Raw genomic sequence first — 18437 nt, forward strand, 5'->3', positions numbered from 1 at the left:
AGTCCTCCACTAGGATTCGCCACGTCCACACTCCCATTGTTACTATTCACAACGTTACAGTGCTTTAGTGAGAAAGACACAATAGGAACTGAAAGAAGTGTAACTCTAGTCTGTGCTGAGGAGTTAAATTTGGCAAGCGTTGTGTTCTTAAAGCTCTGTAGAGCACACTACAGCCTCTCCCTGCAGCCAACATTCCTTACATAATCTCCTGTCATGTATTACATTCAGTTACAAGCATATCTAGCTGCAATACAATCGGTATGTTTACATGCACTTAAAATTTTAAATTCAATCGGATTAATTCAGGATTTTTCCAAATTGTGCCAGATGTGTGAGACTTGCTGTTGAGAAGCTAGATAGCTAATATAGTCAGCTATGTTTGGTTTTGGCTGCTAATCTGACACAAAATATCAAACAGAAAACATCTACGTCATTTCCCCACCTGATGTCCTTCCTTCAAATATTCAATTACCAGTGCTGGGTGTAATGTAATTACTTCTTAGTCAAAACAGTACTGTAATGCATTACATTTTAAATTTTTGTAATCAGATTACAGTTACTGACTTTAATTAGTTTTAAGTAGATTATAGAGTTATGCTTATATATATATATATATATAATATATTATAAATAATATATTATTTATGTGGAATACATGAATTACGTCCCCATATCGAGTCATTGTGAGCTGCTGGGTGTATGACTTGTGTGTATCAATGAATGAGGAAGAAATATTAGACATTATTTTGAATTTGTTGAGTGGAAAAGTGTTTTAAAAAGTAACTTAAAAGGGGGCCTGGGTAGCTCAGCAAGTAAAGACACTGACTACCACACCTGGAGTCGCAAGTTCGAATCCAGGGCGTGCTGAGTGAATCCAGCACTTCCAGGCTTCCTAAGCAACCAGTTGGCTCAGTTGCTAGGGTGGGTAGAGTCACGTTGGGTTAACCTCCTCGTGGTCGCTATAATGTGGTTCTTGCTCTCGGTGGGGCACGTGGCGAGTTGTGTGTGGATGCCGCAGAGAATAGCGTGAAGCCTCCACACGTGCTAGGTCTCCGCGGTAACGCACTCAACAAGCCACGTGATAAGATGCGTGGAATGACGGTCTCAGACGCGGAGTCAACTGAGATTCGTCCTCCACCACTCGGATTGAGGTGAGTCACTACACCACCAGGAGGATTTAGAGCGCATTGGGAATTGGGCATTCCGAATTGGGGAGAAAATGGGAGAAAATCCACAAAAAAAAAAAAAGTAACTTAAAAGTAAAGTGATTAGTAATGTGATTCAATGAAGTAATTGGTAAAGTAATCTACAATTTTAGATAAATAATTTGCCCTTTGTATTGGATTTTTAAGTGATTTACCCAGCAGTATCATGTATACTTGAATGACAGGGTGAACTGCGCATCAAGTTACACTGGCTGAGGTTAGCCAGTCATAACAGCGGTAATAGGTCTTAATAGGTAAAAAATTAAAAAAAGGAGAAATGCCTAATTTCTGTGCCACTAGCATGACAAAAATAAATAAATGACAGTTTTCAAACATGTTTTTTTTTTTAAACACTCCTCCAATCTGCCATTGGTCAGAAAGGTTGACAGTTCCACCCCAAACTCACACCATCGGTTGACCAACTGCAGTGCCGGCTGGTATGGATGATCAATTAAACAGTTTACTTGCAGTATAGCTGACTGTGTTACTGGGACAGGTGAAAACATTTTTATCATAAAAAAAACATTTACATTAAAACATTAAAATTAAAAGTTAAATACTACAAACGTATATAATATGGCCACTTCAAATTCAGGGGCCATATCACCTTAGATCTTGTCATATATAAACTTTTACTCTGGAAACCATTTAAAATTCAATCTGATCTGAAATAAATGAGTCTGGACATTCACAAGTCCATCTCAATTAGCCTGACCACTGCGTTTCTCACAGAGCAGCATTATCAGTAAACAGCGTCACTCAGCAGAGAGAAAATCTGTGTTAGTCACACAGAACCAAATGTACAATTCACTGATAGGGAAGCTCGTATTACCACCTGCAGATAAGGTCATCTTTCTCTAGCCACCAGCCCTGAAATCAAAGCTGCACTGAGGGGCACAGCTCTAGGATTTGTGGTGAACGGGGAGCGCAGGGTTTTTCATTATATCACTGACACCTTGATGACAGCAGCCCTTAGCAATCTCAGAGCAGCTGTCCCTGAATCTGCAGAGACGATGGCATAGCCAAACTCTGGACAGCAGAAGACCTCCTCTTTCACTCGGACGTAAGATTGGAGTCTCTCTACAGTTGTTTACTTTACACCACTGGCAGATCTGGGCTTTGGCCCATAACTGATTTACGAGCAGCTTTCCCCACTCTGCCTGATGCAAGTGTCCTTGTAAGGCAGTGCCAGTATAGAGTTGCATTGAAACTCAGCAGACACCCATCACCAATCCAACTCCATATACATACACCACCCCCTCTCTTACAAACACAGAGGAAAAGCCAACACTGAAATCTACCAAATACAAGAAATATACAGTCATGCCACAAGTCCTCTAACCTTTTTGTGAGAAATCCACTAAACACAAATTATATGGTTCACTGCTGCAGACATTAATGTATATGCATATATAAATAATACAGCAATGGTTTCAGTTTCTTAGTAGCTTTCTAAGTCACAAAAACAGACATCTTAGAATAGTTTAACTATTTAATGGATAGTATACCCAAAAATGTAAATTCTGTTATTATTTACTTACCCTCATGTTGTTCCAAACCTGTAGGACTTACTTTCTGCAATATAAGAGTTACAAGACACTTACAGTGGAAGTGAATGGGGCCAGACCATAGACGTTAAATACTCACCAGAACACATAAACATTATATGTGTTAACATGATTTAAGTGTGATAAAATCAGGGATTTACAGTGTAATGACGTTCACCAGGTTACAGGGTTTACCGGATTTATGCCATCATAGCAACAAAGGTGCATATTGGAAATAATTTCACACAGATGAGGTAAATTAGAGGTTTTATCGCACTAAAATCATGTTAACACATATAACGTTTAAGACTTGTGGTTATAATTTTGAAACAGTGTGCATTCCAGTGTTTATGGACTGGCCCTATTCACTTACATTTTGTGTTTATTTATTTTTTGTTAATTTATTTTTATAAACAAGGGATGCATCAAAATTATTTTTTGGGTTATCAACATTGTCACAAATGCTGTCGATGACCTCAACTTGTACTAAACCCAGAACATTCCTTAAGAGTGCAGTTCAAACACAATTTACTTGAATACACCTCTACTATGATGAACATGTTTTCAATTTCTGAATTAAAATGAATGTCTATATGAGTCTTAAGTAAAAAATGTCTAGGTGGTGTAACTGTTCAGAAATTGTAAAAAGTCTATTTATAAAACTGAAATTCTCAACACAAAAAAAAGCAATGCTGGCATTAGTAGTTTGGAGAAATATTTTATTATTAATTCTAATATAAATATATACTAATATAATCTATTAGTAATATTTGAAAAACTTTTGTTCACTAAATCCAAGTCATTGTGATGTAACCAACATGCATGTAGCCATTTTGTTGTCATGTGAAAAAAAAATAAATAAAAAAAATAAAAAAATCAACAGAGGACTGCATCATGTGTTTAGAGCATCATGATTGTGTGCCAAGGTCGTTATATATATATATATATATATATATATAGATAGATAGATAGATAGATATATACACACACATCCTCTCACTTTCAACTGCTTTTATTTTCAGCAAACTTAACATGTGTAAATATTTGTATGAACATAAAAAATTCAACAATTAAGCCATAAACTGAACGAGTTTCATAGACATGTGACTAACAGAAATGGAATAATGTGTCCCTGAACAAAGGGGAGGGGGGTCAAAATCAAAAGTTACAGTCAGTATCTGGTGTGGCCACCAGCTGCATTAAGTACTGCAGTGCATCTCCTCCTCATGGACTGCACCAGATTTGCCAGTTCTTGCTGTGAGATGTTACCCCACTCTTCCACCAAGGCACTTGCAAGTTCACTAGCCCTCACCCTCCGATCCAACAGGTCCCAGACGTGCTCAATGGGATTGAGATCCGGGCTCTTCGCTGGCCATGGCAGAATACTGACATTCCTGTCTTGCAGGAAATCATGCACAGAACGAGCAGTATGTCTGGTGGCATTGTCATGCTGGAGGGTCATGTCAGGATGAGCCTGCAGGAAGGGTACCACATGAGGGAGGAGGATGTCTTCCCTGTAACACACAGCATTGAAATTGCCTGAAATGACAACAGTCCTCAGCTCAGTCCGACGATGCTGTGACACACCGCCCCAGACCCTCTACCTCCAAATCGATCCCGCTCCAGAGTACAGGCCTCGGTGTAACGCTCATTCCTTCGAGTCTGACCATCACCCCTGGTGAGACAAAACCGCAACTCGTCAGTGAAGAGCACTTTTTGCCAGACCTGTCTGGTCCAGCGAAGGTGGGTTTGTGCCCATAGGCGGGACGTTGTTGCCGGTGATGTCTGGTAAGGACCTGCCTTACAACAGGCCTACAAGCCCTCAGTCCAGCCTCTCTCAGCCTATTGCGGACAGTCTGAGCACTGATGGAGGGATTGTGCATTCCTGGTGTAACTCGGGCAGTTGTTGTGGCCATCCTGTACCTGTCCCGCAGGTGTGATATTCGGATGTACCGATCCTGTGCAGGTGTTGTTACACGTGGTCTGCCACTGCGAGGATGATCAGATGTCCTTCCTGTCTCCCTGTAGCGCTGTCTTAGGCGTCTCACAGTACGGACATTGCAATTTATTGCCCTGGCCACATCTGCAGTCCTCATGCCTCCATGCAGCATGCCTAAGGCACGTTCACGCAGATGAGCAGGGACCCTGGGCATCTTTCTTTTGGTGTTTTTCAGAGTCTGTAGAAAGGTCTCTTTAGTGTCCTAAGTTTTTATAACTGTGACCTTAATTGCCTTCGTCTGTAAGCTGTTAGTTTCTTAATGAGCGTTCCACAGGTGCATGTTCATTAATTGTTTATGGTTCATTGAACAAGCATGGAAAACATTGTTTAAACCCTTTACAATAAACATCTGTAAAGTTATTTGGATTTTTACAAAATTATCTTTAAAATACAGTGTCCTGAAAAAGGTTAGCTTTCAAAACAGCACCAATTCACCTAGATACTCCTGGACACAGTTTGTCTTGGTTGTCGGCAGATAGGATGTTCCAAGCTTCTTGGAGAATTTGCCACAGTTCTTCTATCTCTTGTATATGTATATGTGTGTATATATATATATATATATATATATATATATATATATGTATATCTATATATTTACTTTATATTTTGTCTCAAAGAACTTGCAAGAAATTGGTTAGTCATCACTTATTTTAATATAAACTTTAAAATGTTTCAATTTTTAATGAGTTAATTAGACAAATTTTTAGATGTATAAATGTTTGATACAGGTATTTGTTTAAATGCCGTAAAATCAATGGACATGCTGTAATTACAAGTTGGGCAAAATCTTCTGATGTTTTCCAGTGGACTTTTTTAATAATAGGATCAAATGGGTAGATTCAATTAATAGAGCTTTATTGGCAAGATATACTTAAGTGTGCATTGCTAGTGCATTATACAACATATACATACAGATATAAAACAAATCTAATGCTGAATTTTAAAGTTTTAAAACTATTATTTTCTCTGGTTGCCCTTCAGTCTCACGCTGGTCGTGGTTTCGCTTTTGACACTGACTGCTTCAGATGATAGTGAGTGAGCGTTTTCAGGTGATGCTAAGAGATACAGTTCGGCAGCTGGCTTGCATCTCTCCCACACCTGGCTCACCACTTGCGGGTGAAGTCTCCTTTCTCCGTACAGTAAAGCTCCCGTGTTTATTATACCGGAACATCCGTCATGCGTAATGAACAAGCGTGCACTTCTCCACACAATCAGTTTCTGTTCTAGGATGTACAGTTGAGTTGAGCGTGTAACTCCTGGAAATTTATACATGCACATTTTAGCCACAGGAGGTGGGTAAAAACATAAGTGAAGTTTAAAAAATAAATAAATAAATAAATAATAAAAAAAAACAAATACTGAATTGTGTAATTCTTTTTTAGTCATTAAACAGTCAACTATTACCCACAGAAATGTATGTGTTAAATGCCTCAATCCTACTACAAACATTTTTCAAAAATGTATGAAACCAATATGAAATTACATCTCTACAAACTTGGCACATGAGTTTTAATCTAGATTTTCAAAAGATTTCTCTTTTTTATAATTTCAGGCATCCTTATTTGTCAATGACCCACACAGTCCTCAGAGAGAGGGGAAAATTAGCCACTTAATACCCCGCAGTACCACAACCTCAACTCGGCTTTGCAGCAGGCCAACACCACCCAGCAATTAAAGCCTTTAAAGAACATAAACACAAAAGTCCCACTATATTCACTCTCCCGTGAAGAGAGGAAAGAGGGTTCGTCCTCATGCTGTGACTGCAAATAGGACCATGACATTGGGTGGTCAAAGTCTTTATAGCTTAACTCTCTGCAGGCTGCAAGATGTTATTACCTCGAGACAAACAGACTTATCTGGACCAGCCCTGGCCATTTACATCTCCCATTAATAGAGCAAACCAAGTAAGCCTCAAGCAGAAATCGAAGATATGTGAGCCATGTGACAGCATCCTACAATGACTTTGGATTATTTATGGCTAAATATTATGTTACATCTTAGTCCATCTTGCCAATGCAAGAACATTTTGACATGTGATGAAAACAGACTATGCTTATGTCTATTATAGCTACTAAAGATAAAAGTGTATGAATATGTTCAAATATATTTAAAAAATATTAAAATTTAAAAGGTCAGTGAACGCAAAACTACGTCAAATAGTACACGGTAAAAAAAGGATAATATATAGATAAAAAAGATACATATAATTCCGTACTAAATAATACAATTGTTACATTTATTTTTTATCAGATGCTTTTATCCAAAGTAAAATATCAAATAAAATAAAATAAGTAAAATAAAGAGCAACACCAGCAATTTATCATAAGGGTGCCAAAAATAAGAACATACAGACATTTGTGAGGCGAACAGAAACAGACACTTTTTCACACAGACAGGAAAATGTGCTGTTAGGTTTAAAAAAACACTGGCATGAGATTACAATTGTGTTGAAAGCAGAGAGCAAGGTTACATGTCTATAAATAATTGGATATAAACATTAAGGCCTATTTGTAATCTTAAAATAAAAGAAAAATAATTCAATTAAGTATTGAAAGTAAAGATCCAAACCTATTTAAATGTTTTCCTTCACTGTAAATACTAATATTTATCTCAAATTGTATAAGAAAAAAGAAAAAAAAGAAGTGGTTTACTCAACTTATTCAATTCTATACTTCTAACTATTCTTACTAGTTTTAATTAAGTTACCATTACTCTCTAAACCCCAAAGTTGTTGTTAATAAAAACATTTAAGTGGTCCTAATTAAAGAGTACTTGAAATATCACATTTTGTTATCATAACTTAAATATATAAGTTCTTTAAACATTGGCTTTGAGTACTACTAACTCAAAATTATCAAGTACAAAATTGCAGCTCTGTGAAATACACACAAGTCCTTGCTATTCCAGTCATAATTTATCTTATACTATATAAGACATGCTATAACTCAATTTAAATAATTAAACAAAGACAACGAAACTTTAATCACAGATGAGTTAAGTTTACTTGTAATTAGTTAACATCATTTAAAAATTAAAGTTCCATTTACTTGAGCCAAATAAGTAAGTTTACTTAGAAAAAGCATGCAAAACAATTGCTTGAAAAATCTAAGGTCAACTAATTCGATTTTACAGTGAAAGACTGATGCATGACAGTTTGCACAAAGCCAAGTCATCATGTAACAAAAAACAAAAGTAGTCAAGGCCTTTAACAAATAAATGTTTCTGAACTGAAAATATAAGAAATATTAATTTGTGATCAGGCTAATTGTCTCCAAAATAATCTTTAATACTAATATTTTTGCACCTGACATGAAACTGCAGCTTAAATATAACTCATACAATATTCTCTTCTTATTACACACTCAATTTCTTAATCCTTATATCTGCTTTACCAACAACACTTTGTGCAATATATTCAGAATCTTGCATGGTGGCAAATACAGATTTTATCTCAAATATTTATATTGTTGCCCTGATGTCATTGTAAAACGGTATGGGCCATTAAACATCCATCATTTGCTTGTCAGTGAGATGTGCTTAAGCATGCTACAGGAGGTGGGGCTGGTGCACTGGTCCAAAAATGGATACCAGCACAGAGGGGCAAATCTGAGCATGATCCAAATGGTATTATCCATTAAAACAAACACACAAACCCCAGCAAAATACTGCACTAAAATATCATCAACCTAATGACAGGGCGTAAAATACAGTATATAGGAAAAACTGTATGAATGAGACAGAGGGACAAAATACCGGCCAGCTCACCACAGTATTTACAATGCCATTTATGCAATGCTGAGTCTGTGTTTAGAAAAACAAACAATTTTTTTATGAGTATTCCAGTCAAACTAAAGGTTATGTCTTGTTACTGGTATACCAGAGCTGCAAACCTGAAATTTTCACAACCACAAGATCTCATTTCTATAAACAGGAGGATAACTCAATTAAAAGGGCTTGGAGTCTCAGTAATAATTTCCAGATTTGTTTTAATAAATGACACAAAACAGGCCTGTTTAAAATCAGAATAGCAAATGCACTTTCAATAATGAAATGCTTTGGAAATAGGGTTTTCTAAGCAATGAAACATTTTAAACTCATTATTGAAGAATATTTTTGAAAAGGATAAATCAAAAACATTGAAATAAAGGATGTGTTTTAACATTAAAAGCATTCAGTAGCTAAATAAATAATACAACACCTGCCCACAAAAAAAAAAAATGCTTTATTATTTTCTGTGATCAGAATGAGATCATAATACTGTTAGGTAATGCAGCCTAAGGAAATACACAGTAAAATATTTAAGATTGTGTTTGCCTTGTAATTTATAATAAAACAATATTTACGATTTTTTTTTTTTTTTTTTGCATTTGCATTTGCATTTGCATCTGTAAAACATAAGTAAGTCTCAAATTGCCTAAAATTGTGCATAGGAATAAAAAATGGCATTAGTTGCACCAAGATATTTATTTTTATTAGGGTGCTGTAAATCAATGTCTTGCTTCCTTATAATAAAAATAAATCACACACACACACACACACACACACACACACACACACGCAAATACATTTTCAATTGATTTATAAGGAAATACTAAATGGTGATTTTATCGCTTTTAAGGAGCCGACTGCATCACTTTATAAATGTCTTGTGTCATCTTTATCAAATCTATTGAATTTCTGTATCATCTATAGTCGCTTACCTTTTTGTGTCTATCTTTAAAAGGCAACGCCGGCCATTGCATCTCCTGCAAGAAGTCCTGCCACTGTTTCTGGTCCTGATCCGATGAGATGAAGACGATTTCCAGTTTGTCCTTGTGCTCGGATGATTTTTTAAACTTACTGTAAAACTCACAGAGACTGGCGTTGAACTGCTTGCAGGGACCGTTTAAACTGCAGCCGAAGTAGAGCCCGAGCAGAGACAGCGCACTGCCCAGCGCATGCACATCCACCTCGGCTTTCTCTCCGTTGACGAGCCGCTCTCCGAGCAGATTCACCAAAAACTCCGACATCACTGCTGAGCTCTCGATTTCGTTTATTTATCTGAATGATTTCAAATGAAACCCAAACTGATCGATATCCGCAGGCCCTGGTTCCAGTTTGGCCGTCTTGAAGTGACGCGTGGGTTCTCCAGACAGTGGCCGTCGTTTGTCTCCACTGTGAGCGGTGTTCAGGAATGCGCTCCGGTTATAGACTGGCCCTCAGCAACAGCGCCGACTCCCGCTGTGAGACTTTCGTGACACCTACTGGCGAGATGGTGAAATTGCACCTCCACATACTTCCCCAAATGACTAATCCCACAGAAGTAGCTTCCAGTTCATACAGATATCAATAAAGATGTACAATAGTGTGCAAAAGTTCTAGGTAGTTGTGGAAAAAATTTTATATAGTGATTAGATATAATTTTGTATAATTTTCACACCAAAAATAATACCATTAATCATTTTAATTAATTATTATTATAAAAGTGTGTGAAACTAAAAAAAAAAAAAAAAAAAAATATCAATATTTGGTGTAACCACTCTATGCCTTTGAAACAGCACCAGTTCTCCTAGGTATACTTGAGCACAATTTTTCAAGGTTGTTGGCAGATACAGAATTTGCCACAGATCTATGTATTTAGGCTGCCCTTATTGCTTCTGTCTCTTCGTGTAATCCCAGACTGACTCAGTGATGTTGCGATCCGGATCTGTGGGGGCCATATCATCTGTTGCAGGACTCCTTGTTCTACTTTGCAAAATACATTTTTGGAAATCAAAAGCTGATATTTTCTATTGACTCTCTAAAGCAGAAGATATATATATATATACACACAGGTGCATCTCAATAAATTAGAATGTCGTGGAAAAGTTCATTTATTTCAGTAATTCAACCCAAATTGTGAAACTCGTGTATTAAATAAATTCAGTGCACACAGACTGAAGTAGTTTAAGTCTTTGGTTCTTTTAATTGTGATGATTTTGGCTCACATTTAACAAAAACCCACCAATTCACTATCTCAAAAAATTAGAATACATCATAAGACCAATAAAAAAAACATTTTTAGTGAATTGTTGGCCTTCTGGAAAGTATGTTCATTTACTGTATATGTACTCAATACTTGGTAGGGGCTCCTTTTGCTTTAATTACTGCCTCAATTAGGCGTGGCATGGAGGTGATCAGTTTGTGGCACTGCTGAGGTGGTATGGAAGCCCAGGTTTCTTTGACAGTGGCCTTCAGCTCATCTGCATTTTTTGGTCTCTTGTTTCTCATTTTCCTCTTGACAATACCCCATAGATTCTCTATGGGGTTCAGGTCTGGTGAGTTTGCTGGCCTGTCAAGCACACCAACACCATGGTCATTTAACCAACTTTTGGTGCTTTTGGCAGTGTGGGCAGGTGCCAAATCCTGCTGGAAAATGAAATCAGCATCTTTAAAAAGCTGGTCAGCAGAAGGAAGCATGAAGTGCTCCAAAATTTCTTGGTAAACGGGTGCAGTGACTTTGGTTTTCAAAAAACACAATGGACCAACACCAGCAGATGACATTGCACCCCAAATCATCACAGACTGTGGAAACTTAACACTGGACTTCAAGCAACTTGGGCTATGAGCTTCTCCACCCTTCCTCCAGACTCTAGGACCTTGGTTTCCAAATGAAATACAAAACTTGCTCTCATCTGAAAAGAGGACTTTGGACCACTGGGCAGCAGTCCAGTTCTTCTTCTCCTTAGCCCAGGTAAGACGCCTCTGACGTTGTCTGTGGTTCAGGAGTGGCTTAACAAGAGGAATACGACAACTGTAGCCAAATTCCTTGACATGTCTGTGTGTGGTGGCTCTTGATGCCTTGACCCCAGCCTCAGTCCATTCCTTGTGAAGTTCACCCAAATTCTTGAATCGATTTTGCTTGACAATCATAAGGCTGCGGTTCTCTCAGTTGGTTGTGCATCTTTTTCTTCCACACTTTTTCCTTCCACTCAACTTTCTGTTAACATGCTTGGATACAGCACTCTGAATGTTTGTGGCTTACCCTTCACTCCTTGTGAAGGGTGTCAATGATTGTCTTCTGGACAACTGTCAGATCAGCAGTCTTCCCCATGATTGTGTAGCCTAGTGAACCAAACTGAGAGACCATTTTGAAGGCTCAGGAAACCTTTGCAGGTGTTTTGAGTTGATTAGCTGATTGGCATGTCACCATATTCTAATTTTTTGAGATAGTGAATTGGTGGGTTTTTGTTAAATGTGAGCCAAAATCATCACAATTAAAAGAACCAAAGACTTAAACTACTTCAGTCTGTGTGCATTGAACTTATTTAATACACGAGTTTCACAATTTGAGTTGAATTACTGAAATAAATGAACTTTTCCACGACATTCTAATTTATTGAGATGCACCTGTATATATATATATATATATATATATATAAAAGCCATCTTAAAGGGATAGTTCACCAAAAAATTAAGATTCTCTCATTATTTACTCACCCTCATGCCATCCCAGATGTGTATGACTTTCAATATTTAAGTCCTTATTTACTATAAATTCTCCTCCCTGCCCAGTTGGTGGTGATATGCACAAAGAATGCAAATCACCAAAAACAAAGTGGATATTTATAGTGGATATTTATAGTAAAAAAAACAAAAAAGAAAAAAAAAAAGAACTTAAATATTGATCTGTTTCTCACCCACACTTATTTTATCATTTCGGAAGACAGGGATTTAACAGTTGGAGTCATATGGATTACTTTTATGCTGCCTTTATGTGATTTTTGGACCTTCAAAGTTCTGGTTACCATTCACTTGCATTGTATGGACCTACAGAGCTGAAATATTCTTCTAAAAATATTTGTTTGTGTTCAGCAGAAGTAAGAAAGTCATACACACCTGGGATGGCATGAGGGTGAGTAAATGATGAGAGAATTGTTTTTTATTTTTGGGTGAACTATCACTTTAATACACGTTTTCTGTGAAACATCTAATGTTCCTAAGAATTTTGCCAAGTATATTAAATCGTGTGCATCCTTGGTTCAACAAATTATCAGTATAAGTAAAAGAAACACAATAGATCAGTAAAAACAGGGCTGTTAAAGACCACTTTAAATAGTCTAAAATGATGCACACTAAAGTGAAAACATGCCCTGTATAATAACATGTAATAGAATTATATATATATATATATATATATATATATATATATATATATATATATATATATATACATACACATACATATACACACATACACTGGTGGCCAAACATTTGGAATAATGTACAGATTTTGATGTTTTTGATGAATTGGTACTTTAATTCACCAAAGTGGCATTCAACTGATCCCAAAGTATAGTCAGGACATTACTGATGTCAAAAACAGCACCATCACTATTTGAAAAAAGTCATTTTTGATCAAATCTAGACAGGCCCCATTTCCAGCAGTCATCACTCCAACACCTTATTCTTGAGTAATCATGCTAAATTGCTAATTTGGTACTAGAAAATCATTTGCCATTATATCAAACACAGCTGAAAGCTGTTTGGTTTGTTAAATGAAGCTTAACATTGTCTTTGTGTTTGTTTTTGAGTTGCCACAGTATGCAATAGACTGGCATGTCTTAAGGTCAATTTTAGGTCAAAAATGGCAAAAAAGAAACAGCTTTCTCTAGAAACTCATCTGTCAATCATTGTTTTGAGGAATGAAGACTATACAATGCTTGAAATTTCCAAAAAAAAAAAACTGAAGATTTCATACAAAGGTGTATGCTACAGTCTTCAAAGACAAAGGACAACTGGCTCTAACAAGGACAGAAAGAGATGTGGAAGGATGTACAACTAAACAAGAGGATAAGTACATCAGAGTTTCTAGTTTGAGAAATAGACACCTCACATGTCCTCAGCTGACAGCTTCATTGAATTCTACCTGCTCAACACCAGTTTCATGTACAACAGTAAAGAGAAGACTCAGGGGTGCAGGCCTTATGGGAAGAATTGCAAAGAAAAAGCCACTTTTGAAACAGAAAAACAAAAAGAAAATGTTAGAGTGGGCAAAGAAACACAGACATTGGACAACAGATAATTGGGATAGAGTGTTATGGATCTTAACCTCATTGAGCTTTTGTGGGATCCACACACATACATTCTTGAAAAACTCTTTGATGCCAAGGAACATAACATACTGGAAATAATAAATACAGCTACACTTTTCAAAACATTTTATTGATTTCTGATTACAAACCAAATGGAAACAGAAAGTCATAACGTTCTCTAAGGTTAGCATTATAGAATGATTTTCATGATGCATATGTATTGAGATTTTAATTCCCTCAGTTCCTCAGTTGAAGGTACTATCAAAGTGCCTTTGTTGAAAATCACTTCAAAGTAAATGTGAAATACTGTATCTGATTATGTTGCACGTAAAGCCTTCTTTTGATTCACAGTCTTCATGTGCACAATATCTTAAAAACATGTACAATCAACAGAACAAACTCACTGCACAATTCCACGGCCACAATTTGTTTTGCTTCTGAAGCAAGAGCATTACAATTGAGCACAAACAGAGTAACAGTGAAAAATCTGGTCAATTATTGAAGGAGAAAGTCATGTGTAAAGCAGTATGTTGCAGTATGTTATATGTCAGGACACTAATCCTCTGTGAACATCATTCGGACCAGGTCTACTTTAAAACACTCCTCTTCAACAAGCTTCTGAGGCTGAAAAGAAACAAAATAAACCACATAAAGAAACTTATTTGTATATCTGGTTTTCAGTGTATAGTGTATTTACAAGTAGCATCCATATTTTAAAGTTCAATCCATTGAAGAAAAGCATTAATTGATCCGTACCGTGCCGTAGCGCAATAAAGTGGGTACACCAGTTAGCTTCAGAGTCTTCTTAAAGTCATTATTCGGGTTCTTCCAGCTGCCAAAAACAAAAGCAATAGTGAATGTAGATGTCTGCAGATGTGTATTTTAATATTCTCAGTATATCATTGGTTGGACATCACACTTTGCATAATATACTCCATATAATGCATATCATTTTATATGTCTGCTGTCTTGATCAAGATTACTTAATTAACCTAATAAACAAAAAACAAAAATAGATTTTTTATTCATAAAATATATGAGCACTATCTTTAACTGGATTCTGTCTGTGCATTTTGCACAAGTGTCAAAGTGCTTTTTGTAACACCACCAACATTGTATGTATTATCAGTCTTGATTCAAGACCAACAAACCAAAGTACTTAGACATATGACATACGTGACAGCCTCTTTAAGCAATTAATAATAAACCCCAATTGTCTAAATGTAATGCAATTTAAAAAATGGATGAAAGGAAAGGGATAGTTCAGCCAAAAATGAAAATTCTCTCTTCATTTACTCACCCTCATGCCATCCCAGATGTGTATGACTTTCTTTCTTTTACTGAACACAAATGAACATTTCTGGAAAAGTATTTCAGTTCTGTAGGTCCATACAATGCAAGTGGATGGTGATCAGGCCTTTGATGGTCCAAAAAGCATACAAAAACAGCATAAAAGTAATCCATATAACGCCAGTGGTTTAATCCATGTCTTCTGAAGCGATATGATAGGTGTGGGTGAGATATATCATAAGAATTTTTAAGTCCTTTTTTCCTATAAATTCTCCTCCCTGCCCAGTAGGTGGTGATATGCACAAAGAATGCGAATCAACAAAAACAATAAAAGAAGAATGTGAAAGTGAAAGTGAAGATTTATAGAAAATACTTAAATATTGACCTGTTTCTCACCCACACTTATCATATCACTTCTGAAGATATGAATTTAACCACTGGAGTCTTATAGATTACTTTTATGCTGCCTTTATGTGCTTTATGGGCCTTCAAAGTTAACTTGCACTCACTTGCATTGTATGGACCTACAGAGCTGAAATATTCTTCTAAATATCTTTGTGTACAGCAGAAGAACGTAAGTCTGGGATTGAATGAGGGTGAGTAAATGTAGAGAATTTTCATTTTTGGGTAAACAATCCCTTAATTATGTGCAGTTACAGGAAATGCTGCTGTTTATGGAATCAAATGATTGATAATATCCAACTTGAATATCAAAAGTGAGTTTTACACTTACTAAGATCTCTCTCCAACTTGGCAGTATATGAAGACGGATCCCTCTGGAAGATGAGTCAGCTCTCCTCTGACCACTGGCTCTGCTGCAAGGACAAAACTATTCGTTTGTAGTTCTGCATTTCTAAAACAGAACAGTTTATACGCCTAGTTCTAACAGAAAACAAATATGTACCTTTCACACAGTCCGGACACCAGCTCTTTCCCTGTTCATCCTTATCTCCAGAAAAGTATGCGAATATCTCTTTTCCTTTTCTGTCAGACACAGCTTTGCAAAATTCATCGTAGCCATGAACGGCAACCTCCTCGTATTTAGCCATGCTTACTGAGAATCAGCTGTTTAAGTCCAACAACAGTAAGAAATGTGACGTTTAAACACTACTCTGTACATGAATTAAATGGACTTGCGATGACAGCAACACTTACAGTGTGACGTGTGAGGAAATGTGTTTGTACTTCCGTAAAAACATAAGTGGAACATTTTTTAAAATAAAAGTCTCGCCATTTGTAAATTCAATGTGAGTGGCTTATTCAGAATCGCATATTTAGCTGCTACTACTGACTATTTCTGCCCTAAACCGATACGGCTGTAATAGTAAGACTAGTATGAGCTATAAACTTATATAGGCAATGTACATACATATCTTAAATCGAAATATATATAATAAATTTGATGCTGCAATTACGTCACACCAACCAGTGAGTGTTTTTTTATTAATTATAATCTATAGAAATGTAAATGTAAATTTTGAAAATGTAAATCTATCTATCTGTCTCTGTCTGTCTGTCTGACTGTCTCTTTAATTAAAGAGCATTAAAGGGATAGTTCACCCAAAAAAAAAAACAAAAAAAAAAACATTCTCATTTACTCACCCTCATACCATCCCAGATGTGTATGACTTTCTTTCTTCTGCTGAGCACAAACAATTAAATATATATATATCTAAGCTCTGTAGATCCATACACATCAAGTGAATTGTGACCATAACTTTGAAGTTCCAAAAAGCATATAAAAGCAGTATAAAAATAATCCATACAACATCACTGGTTAAATCAATATCTTCAGAAGTGATATGATAGGTGTGGGTGAGAAACAGATTAATATTTAAGTCCTTTTTTACTATAAATATCCACTTTCACTTTCACATTCTTCTTCTTATGTTTTGGGAGATTTGTATTCTTTGTGCATATCGCCACCTACTGACCCGGGGCAGTGCAGGGATAATACAGTCACAAAGCAGGAATTTTATACAGGTGCGCTTTAAGGTATTGTTAAGCTTTGGAGGGGTGGGGGGTGGATTGGAATCGCTGTGCACTGAACAAGAACTACATGGATACCTTTCATGGTTGCGCACTGTCACCATGTCATCAACCGCTTCTCCCGCTGAAAGCATTTAAATGGGTTCGCTCCTCCCACGAACATGGATGGGGAAAATGGGCTCCATCGCCGTGAGCTGCATACAGCCCATTTACCCTACCAAATTCTTATGAATGAGCTGTCATTCATTTACATCGACACTGCTTGACATAAAATTAAATATATAATAGGACGCAGGCGATGCAATAATCAGAGAAGAATCTCACAATTAAATTGCACTTGACTCAGCCCTTTAGCGCTTTGCTCGTGACTTCACCAACACACTTGTGCCTAGACTTAGCGCATGCTTGCATGAAAATATAACAAAAATGTGCACATATGACATATCGCATAGCGCTGTGCTTAATGTGAGTGGTCATGATTTCCTACATATTTTGCAAATTTACAATTCATGTCTTTAGGGGTTAAAGACCTTTAGAGGGAGTGCACCTTTAATTTATTTATTTTTCTTTTGTGTTGTTTAAAGGAGCAATATGTAACATTGACATCAAGCGTTTAAAATGGGTACTGCAGTCAAAATTCAAAATATTGGAGAGAGTTGTCGCCCCGCCCCTCCTCCTCAGACTCGAAGCTCACACTGGTTGCCAGGTTGAGGACACGCCACAGGAACGAGCAAACTGACAATGTGAAGCGACGAGTCTTGCACAGTTGATCAGCTAATGTATACGTTTGCAATGTTTTTATTGTTTGCAAATTTTAACCAGCTCATGTGGATTTCTTATAACTCTGTCAGTGTTAGCTAGATGTATTTCTGGCTTCCATGGCTGCAGCACGCTGTGTTTGCCTGCTAACCTGTCTCAAATCTGGCAACCCGAGGTGTGGCAATACTATTGGTGAGTGGACAGTGGGCGGGATCACACAGGCCAAAACACAAACAGAAATTCCGGCCCAGAACGACATTTCAAAGTAAAATAAACTGGCTGAAGCATTGTTTTCAGAGAAGCCAGTATTTCATCTTAGTTTCCTAAATCTCTGATAACATATTATGATAATTTTATGCTTTAGTACAGTAGATATATCACATATTGCTCCTTTAACTTGTACGCCAGTGTACATGTTGTTACAATTTAATCTCAGTATGTAATTACCTATGTTTTCATGGATGTTTGCCTTTTTTTTTTTTTTTTTTTTTTTTTTTTTTTTTTTTGTGATATTGTGGCAGAGTTTGATTCCAGTAAATACAAAAATCATGTGATATGCCCTTGTACGGAGCTCTCAACTCTCTGGCTATGTTTA

At 36.7% G+C, this 18437-nt stretch overlaps 2 protein-coding genes across 2 annotated transcripts in view; both read right to left on the bottom strand.

Annotated features, from left to right (window-relative positions):
* The window catches only part of LOC127422346 (nucleoredoxin), a 120007-nt gene extending 110099 nt beyond the window's left edge, over nucleotides 1-9908 (bottom strand). Inside the window, exon 1 of the mRNA XM_051665803.1 lies at nucleotides 9452-9908. Coding sequence (XP_051521763.1) covers nucleotides 9452-9760 — 309 coding nt within the window. The 5' untranslated portion in view covers nucleotides 9761-9908. The remainder of the gene's footprint in view (nucleotides 1-9451) is intronic.
* Nucleotides 9909-13915: 4007 nt separating this feature from the next.
* On the bottom strand, nucleotides 13916-16268 carry txndc17 (thioredoxin domain containing 17). Its single transcript, XM_051665812.1, has 4 exons — nucleotides 15999-16268; nucleotides 15828-15909; nucleotides 14561-14636; nucleotides 13916-14428 (listed from the first exon to the last, which is right to left on the bottom strand). The coding sequence occupies exons 1-4, from the start codon at nucleotides 16141-16143 to the stop codon at nucleotides 14360-14362; spliced, it is 372 nt and encodes a 123-aa protein (XP_051521772.1). The 5' UTR covers nucleotides 16144-16268; the 3' UTR covers nucleotides 13916-14359.
* Between the last annotated feature and the right edge of the window lie 2169 nt (nucleotides 16269-18437).

This window comes from Myxocyprinus asiaticus, chromosome 31 (assembly GCF_019703515.2).
Source record: "Myxocyprinus asiaticus isolate MX2 ecotype Aquarium Trade chromosome 31, UBuf_Myxa_2, whole genome shotgun sequence".
In the NCBI taxonomy this organism is placed as follows: domain Eukaryota; kingdom Metazoa; phylum Chordata; class Actinopteri; order Cypriniformes; family Catostomidae; genus Myxocyprinus; species Myxocyprinus asiaticus.